Source organism: Heteronotia binoei, chromosome 13 (assembly GCF_032191835.1).
Source record: "Heteronotia binoei isolate CCM8104 ecotype False Entrance Well chromosome 13, APGP_CSIRO_Hbin_v1, whole genome shotgun sequence".
Classification (NCBI taxonomy): domain Eukaryota; kingdom Metazoa; phylum Chordata; class Lepidosauria; order Squamata; family Gekkonidae; genus Heteronotia; species Heteronotia binoei.
In genome coordinates this window covers 33049181-33057421 of record NC_083235.1, presented here as the reverse complement: position 1 = coordinate 33057421, position 8241 = coordinate 33049181, and the positions used below count along the sequence as shown (strand labels likewise).

General features: G+C 43.9%; 1 protein-coding gene across 1 annotated transcript in view; it reads left to right on the top strand.

Annotated features, from left to right (window-relative positions):
• Positions 1 to 345: 345 nt before the first annotated feature.
• Positions 346 to 8241, top strand: part of TFCP2 (transcription factor CP2) — a 62307-nt gene continuing 54411 nt past the window's right edge. The window contains exon 1 of the mRNA XM_060252628.1: positions 346 to 1232. Coding sequence (XP_060108611.1) covers positions 1111 to 1232 — 122 coding nt within the window. The 5' untranslated portion in view covers positions 346 to 1110. The remainder of the gene's footprint in view (positions 1233 to 8241) is intronic.

Here is an 8241-nt window from a genome sequence, read left to right as displayed (position 1 = left end):
TTCTATGATCTCACACCTATTTACGTATACAGATCGAGTGAAGCAACGTCAAACCGCTCACCTTCAGGAACAACCAAACACGCCCACCCAACCAAACCCCAGTCCGAACTCCCCCCAAAATGCCATTTCCCCCAATGCTCCCTATACACTAACCAATCCCTGCCCACGCCCCGCCCGCTTTTCCTAATCCAGCCCCGAAGTTAGGATCGCAGCCAATGAGAACGGCGATGTTTTTTCGCTCTGACAACCCGGTTGGTTAGTCTCTCGGACGGAGGGGCGGGCAGGAGAATGGCGATTGGCTGGGGAGGCCTGGGGAAAAGGGGCGGGGGGGCGCGTTTGCCCGGCCGGGCTGCATGTAGCGGAGTTCTCTCATCCACCGCCTCCATATTGAGGAGGCTGCGGGGCTGGCGGCGGGATCTTTCCTGGGCACTGCCAGGGGGTGGAAGGGCAGGCCCCGAGTCCTTGCAAAGGGTGGTTCCAGGGGCTGCGCTTAGAGAAGTAGCGCTGGGGCTTGGTAGCGGTGCATAAGGCATAGAGGCAATTGGGGGTGGGGGACGTTGCTGACGGCTGGGCATGCCTGGGCTCTGAGCAGCGCCTTGCCTTCTGGGGTCCTTGCTCTTGGGGGGCTCCAGCTGCCGAGGGTCTTGTGGGTTGTGCCTTTTGGAAGAAGGTAGCTTGAGTAACAGGGGAGAGGTTAGGGGGCGCTTGGGTCTGGGGGGTGTTATTTGCGTTGGGGTCAGCCCCTTTTGGGGTGTATCTCTGAAGGAAGCTTGTAAGGCTGAGGGTGGCTCTCCCCCAACTTGGGGCTTTTGAAGGGGGTGTTCCCCTGGAGCAGCAGCGTGTCTGGATCCTCACAGTGCAGGTCCCTTCACACGTGCACGCTCTGTCAGCTGGGGGGGGGGGGGAAACAAAGGTTACTTGAGGCCGCAGGGCTGTTTCCGTCTCCTTGCTGGAAGAGTTTGGGCTGCTTGAGGAAGCTGCACCTTCCGGCCCAGGAGAGGCGCTTGGTGCTCAAGGGTCCCTATGTGGTGACCCGTGTTGCCTGGAGGCCTTTGAGGGGCACCCTAGTGTGGGTAGAGCTTTGAGAAGGTGCGTTTGTGACCTGCAAAGATGGCTTGGGCTCTGAAGTTACCCTTGGCCGATGAAGTCATCGAATCGGGTCTGGTTCAGGATTTCGATGCCAGCCTCTCGGGTATTGGCCAGGAGCTGGGTGCTGGCGCCTACAGCATGAGGTAAGAGAGACCGCACAGCCTGGTTGTTTTTAGAAGGATAGCCGATAGGGCTCCTTGAATCTTGAAAAGATGTGAGGGGGGATGTGTTGCTGGGTGTTGACTGGCATCATTGACACCTTGTTTGTGCTGGATGGAGTCAAGAAAGCCATCTAACCCAATAGCCTATCTTTAGTAATATGCTAGTACTAGATACTGGCTACTTTCTTTTTGTATCATGTGCCACCTTTTTTCAAGGGGGTGTGGTTTGAAAGGATGCCCTTTTGTATTTTCCAAAAATGAAGGGAACACATTCCACACATCTGTCTTTTGCAAAATGGATTACTGTTCTTTCTTTTTCTCCTTTCCCCATTCAATAACTGTAACCTTAAGGGGCTTGTAAATGCATGGAAGTGGAGTCCAAGGGATGGGTCTCAGAGAGTTGTACAATGCTTATATACAACGACTGCCTGCCTTTGTAAGCTGGTGCATATCCATTGAACAGTTCCAACTGTTCCAGATAGAACATCTTGAGTTTGTTCAGCAGCATACTGCGTTTGCACCCGCTATCAGTAATACAAGATCAGTGAGGAATTCTAACTCTTGATTGTGCATGCCTTACAGCAACACGTTTCTTTGCTTTAAAGACAGCATCGTTTGGAGGATATAAAGAAGAGGATATTGATCTCCACAATGTTTGCACGTTGATGTTGCTCATCAGAAAGGTGTGGTAGCACCAGCTTGCCCTGCATAAATTTTATTTGTTGTACAGTTAGATTTCATAAGCCTCTTTCACACGTTATTGTTTCAGGGACTCCAGCATCAGCTTCTAGCACTATTCAGTGGAGTCCTCAGAATCTTAGCTTGCTTTTTAAGAGTAAATGGCTAGTTTGTGTGTGTGGGAACTAGTCTTAAAAGGTAGAAGTAGTGAAGAGGTAAAGGATATCTGGAAAGAGATTTTGGTGGCTATTGTGATAATTCTTTTATGCCCCTGTCGATTTCTTGTCACAGAGCTTTTGCGCATCAACTTCTAGTAAGCCCATTTTCTCCTTTCTCTTTTCCTCTTTAGTTTTGACTGTAGGTCAGAACGCTTAAAACTTTGTTAGTGGGTGACAGTGTCCTGAATAGGTTTATTCATATGTTTGTAAACAAAAGTTTGCTAATTCAAATTTTAATACTTGTGTGAACTTCTGTTTCTGATAAACTTATTGAACATGACTTCTTTTTGCAATTATTTTTTTTTTTGCATATTTGCAATTAGGTGTGGTCCTGCTTACCAGCTTAAATAGGTAGCTGAGTTTAAAGAAGAATAGTGCTGGATATTTTCAGTTGACAGCTAGTTCCAGTTTGAGTGGTCTGCTCACAATTCAGTGTCCTGCATCTGTTGTTAATAGGAATGAAACCTATGCACCTTTGTGTAAGGTACAGATTTATTTATTTCATTTACACCCTGCCTTTCTCTTCAGTGGGGATCCAAAGCAGCTTAAATCATTTCCCATTCTCCATTTTATTTGCACAACCACCTTGTGAGGTAGATGAGGAGAGCCAGTTTAGTGTAGTGGTTAAGTGTGCGGACTCATATCTGGGAGAACCGGGTTTGATTCCCCACTCCTGCACATGCACCTGCTAGCATGGCCTTGGGTCAGCCATAGCTCTGGCAGAGGTTGTCCTTGAAAGCGCAGCTGCTGTGAGAGCCCTCTCCAGCCCCACCCACCTCACAGGGTATCTGTTGTGGGGAAGGAAGGTAAAGGAGATTGTGAGCCGCTCTTTGGAGTGGAGGACAGGATGTAAATCCAGTACCACCTTCTTCATCACTTGCCCAAGGTTACTCAGCAAGCTTCCATGGCAGACGGGGAATTTGAACCTGGGTCTCCCAGATTCTTGGTTGACCTTTGAACCACTATGTCACAGTGGTGGAGTGTTCCTTCATTGTTGTGGTGGGGCTGAAGGGGAGAGCTATTACAACTGTCCTCGTTCTGATTAAACTATACCAGCGACTTTCCTAAAACTCCAAAGTGCTTCTTTGATCTAGGAGTAATAACTGTGTGCTGTCGCCCAGTAACATGGAATGAGAGAACTGCTTGTGTGCTAAAAGAAAAAGTTAAAAGGATTTTGTGAGTCCAAAAAAGCTGCCTACAGAAGAGGCTACCTGTTGCATCTCTGTATGATTTCCTGTGTTGGCCATGATTTCCTGTGTTGGCCATGCTTTCGTCCAGTCAGCCTTCTCGGTGGTGCTGTAATTCTGGTGTTGTTGCTAGATTAGCCTCTCACAATGAAGAGAGATGGTACAATACATGTATTTTTTACAGCATAGTTCAAAAACAGTCCAGTGGCACCTTTAATATGAACAAAGTTTTATTCATGGTACGAGCTTTCATGTGCAAGTTCTCATGTATTTTTGTATAATTGATATATTTGTCCTATATTCAGCTATTTTAATACTGGACCCTTCAATTTGGTTTCATTTAACCTTCTAAGTTCTTAATTAATTCCTTTGGGTTAAGTTTTCACTCCCTCCCCCCTTTTTTTTCCTTTAGAGAGATGCAGAATAGCCTGCTCTGTGGGGGGACAGGGGCAGAATACTGACTTGGTAAACTAGTATAATACAGTAAATGCAATGTAAAACTGCATAGGGCTTTTCACATTCAAACAAAGGAAAGGAAAGGTCCCCTGTGCAAGCTCCAGTTGTTTCTGACTCTGGGGTGACGTTGCTTTCACAACATTTTCACGGCAGACTTTTTACAGTGTGGTTTGCCATTGCCTTCCCCAGTCATCTATGCTTCCCCCCTAGCAAGCTGGGTACTCATTTTACTGACCTCGGAAGGATGGAAGGCTGAGTCAACCTCGAGCCGACTACCTGAAAACCCAGCCTCCACTGGGGATCAAACTCAGGCAACTTTCTATATTTGCAGTATAAATCAAATGGAAATGCCCATTTATTTCCAGTATTGCTGGAAATTCTTTATTCAGGTCTCTTATCCCACCTCAGGACGTAAACAGAGGTCTGATCTGAAAATGTGGTCAGCTTAAACTTAGAAATGGGTTTGTGTCAGCTAGGGGTCACCCTAAGGACAAGGCTTTGGGTAGTATTCCACTGTGCTGAGAAAAGGATGTGCAAGTGCCTTATTTATAGTCTTCCCACATAAATGGCCAATCACTCACAGGAGCCACTCCTGAGGCACCGTGTCTGCGGGGACTTAATTTTAAAATAAATAGTTATGCACATGCTGACCTCTAGGTTAATGGTTCTGAAGAAAATATCATACTGACACAGGGTGGGACAGCCAAAGTTCTTCAGGAAAGAAGAAAACAGATCATTAGGGCTGCTCAGAAAGGCAAATAGAAACAGAGGGAAAATCTTGCCTCTGAGGGAGGGAAGTGGATGAGGGCATCGTAACAGTGTTATCATACATACATGCTGTAGGTTTAGTCAGTCTAATGTACTCTGAAAAGCTGCCTTCTCCCTTTCTCTGGCAGACTGTTTATATTCACTATGGATTTCTGCCTGTGGGCAGTAGGCTTCCTTCTTGACTTCTGCTGTTTCCTAGCTCCTGAAAAACACCACAGATAATTGACTTTTTGCTTGTTTGTTTAAAATATTTGTGTGCTTTTCCCCACTTAGTGATCAGAGCAGCTTGCAATTAAAAAGATATATAAACCCAGCTTTTATGTGCTCATGCCTTGTTCTGCTTGAGCTGATAAGTGAACACCTGCTGTGAGGGTTTTGAGTAAATGTGATTCTCTCAAGCCTTCATTCTGGAACTGGTCGCCTAAACTCTTTTTAGAAGCTCTCTTCTAGTTTGGGTTGAACAGAAACTTATGATGGGGTTTTCAGAATGGTGCCCATCAACATCTTTCCTGGTACTTGCCAAGTGTTTTTAGAAAGGGGGTAGGGCGGCTGGCCATTGGAAATTTGATTGGCTCTGCAGATTTTTAAAAAATGTTGCTTTGGCAGCAACTGCCACCACAGCAAAAGGATTTTCAGTTTGTCTGAAGGTAAGCTGTTGCTACCATTTTGTGGCTGGCTCCACCTACTGTAGCCACCATTTTATGGCTGTGTCCATCAACTGTGTCAGAGTTCTGAAGGTGCTCACAGGCTCAGAAAGTTTGGGGACCTCTGTCTTAAAGATAGCACAGGATTTGTTTGATTGTGGGTCAAATGGAAACAGTTTTCAGGTCAGGTTTGATTTTGCTCCCTGCACATTGTACAGCATGGTCTAGAGATGTTGTACATTAGTTGGTGGCTATTCCCAAAGTATATCCTGGGAGTGGACTAGAATGGCTTTTAGATCCCAGCCAATTCTGATTTTCAAGCTGTGATTTAAAAAAAACAACTCTCCCTCCGCCTCCAAAGAAGTAGAAAGGCAAAAGGAAAGGGAAATAAAACTAAGCCCTGATTTTCCAAAGAAGAACTTAAGGCTAAATTCAGGCAGGTATGTGTGTTAATTAAGGCTAGGTAGTAATGCTGATTCCTGCTAGTAATGCTGATGCAGTTGTATAATCTGGCAATATAAGTTCATTTAATTGTGTTGATGTACCTCTAGGCAGACCCAGGTTGCTCTTATGACACAGTGATATTTCCGACAGGGACACTGCCAAGGTGTTAACCATGTAAATGCATCTGCTGGAGAGAGAACATCCTGGCTTTATACATTTGGGCATTGCTGCTAATAGTACAGTGCGCTGTTTAGTGGCAATGCAGATGGGCTTGCTAGTTAAGATTCTGTTCCTCTCTTCTTACTGTGGACATAACAGCTGTTTGAGTTTGCACATATTTTGCCCTAAAGTTACATGGACCAGTGTACCCAGGGCTGTGGCCTGTTAGCACTTTCAGAAAGAGATGGGTAACTGATGTCCATTGGCCCAGATCTCGAGCCCCAGATCTCGAGCCAGCTTCTGGGTATTCCTGTTGGCCCTCCTCAAGGCACCCCAGTACTCCCCCAGTTTACAGCTGCATTTCATTCAGTGTTGTAAGATGGCCAAGTTGAAGTTGCTACCACATAGTTCTCAGCCATCTTTTTAATTTTTAATGTTAATTACAGGTTATAGCACATAAATATGCTATATCTGTCCATATTAAAGTATAACTTCTAGCAGTGTGATATAAATGCTATAAAAAGTATGCACAGAGGGGATCTGTTACAATAATAAAACCCACTAAGCATTGTTATGGGTCATCTGTTCACAATAAAACTTAACTACATAGCATTGGAAACTAGGGTGTTGCTTGCATTGTTTGTTTATATAAGATTTAGTTTGGCTTTGCTTTTGTTTAGATTAACATTTAAGTCAAGAGCATATCAAGAAATTGAGCTGTTTTCCTGGGAGGTGGAGGTATAGGTAGGGTTTCTATGCCCTTTAACTATGTTGAAATTTTATCTGCTGCTAGCTTTAACTGTGGGGAGATCTTGAGAAAGCATGGGAAGGAGGCTCATAGGAGGAAGACCTCCATTCCGGATCAAGACTTGAATCTTGTGTGCTGTTGCTTGACATTGTTAGAGTCCTTAACATTAATTATTTCTATTTACAATGCTGACATCCCACCTTTCTGTTTAATCAGTGCTACCAAGGCAGCCAACAAAACAAGCATTATTATAAAAATAATAAAACCAGAGCTAAAAATACCTAGGGCTTTAAAGGTCAACACTAGCACCTTGAATTGAATCTGGAAACAAATTGGAAGCAATGTAGATTGATGAAGACTAGGGTGTCATGGTCCCTATGGCTTGATATGGAATCTGTAGGGTCTCCATTGCGCTTGATATTGTTGCATGTGTTAATCACTTCCTTGTTCCTTTCTGTTTGGTTCAGTTGTGCGATCCTAAATATTTATTCACTCCTTTAAGGCAGTTCTACTTCTGAAAAACCTTTAAGGCACCCTCTGAGTGAGAATAAAAACATTTGGACAAAAAATACAGTGCAAAACCGAGAAGTCTAAAACTGTCAAATTAGCAGCAGCACAACCATGTGCATGAAATCCGTGATAAAAAATAAGTAATTGTTTAAAAATTAAAAAGTAGTGCAGATAAACAGCATTTAAAACCAAGTAGGAAAAAAATATTGGTAACAAGGCCAGTTACCTTATGATGATGATTAATCGTTATGAAAAGCTTTGGGGTCCTGCAGTTTTGAGTCTTGCAGTTTGCAAAATCTATAGGCTCTCTATGCAAACCCAATAACTAGCTATCATGAATGGTGCACTGGCAAATTCAAGGAACCTGCAGACCACTTTTGACTTGTAATAAATGATGTTTGATCAAGTACTGTCAGTTGGTGTACACATACATGCATATGGTTTTGAGGAATGCCTGAAACCATGCTGGCTGTCTTCTCAAAACCTGCATTGCATTGGAAGCTGTTAACAGCCACATTAGTCTATACAAAGATCCAGGAACAAAAAGTTTGTAATACCTTTTACTAGGACAAACCAGATTTATTCCTAATTTGCTCACTTTATGTTGGAAGCAAAGAAATTTCCAGTCTTCAGAATGACCTTGTGCAAAGGACTTTCTCCCTGTGCCTTTGTGAGCCCAGCTGTGCAGTTGACAGAAATGAGAGATGAATTCAACATATATTGATTGGAGTATTTTTTAGAGAAAACAGTTTCACAGAACCCTTTGATATTCTGCAGTCTGGGAGCTGTGGGAGGCACAACTGCATGTCTAGTGTGCTACCTGGACTGCTAATGCAAAATGTGCTAGGCTAAAAAATTTTTCGTTTGTGTTCTTTGGGGTATTCAGCGATTATTCGTGTAATCAACTTCAATTAATATGAGTAAGCGCTTCTTGCTATCTGTAATACTTCACCCAGTGTTGCACTGTTTGCAAAAGTTACCATTCATTATTTTGGTTTTCCTGCAGCCAGAAAATTTGGGAAACTTAAAATCGAAGCTGTATCTTTTCAGTCTTGTTTGGGGTGTGCTTGATGGTCTTTCTGAGCACTGCAAAAGACTAGTCCATGTTCTGTGGGACTAGTCCAAGTTCTGTTTATGCGGTAGTATCCTCTTCCCATGCAGAAAGGGAAGTGTTTGCTG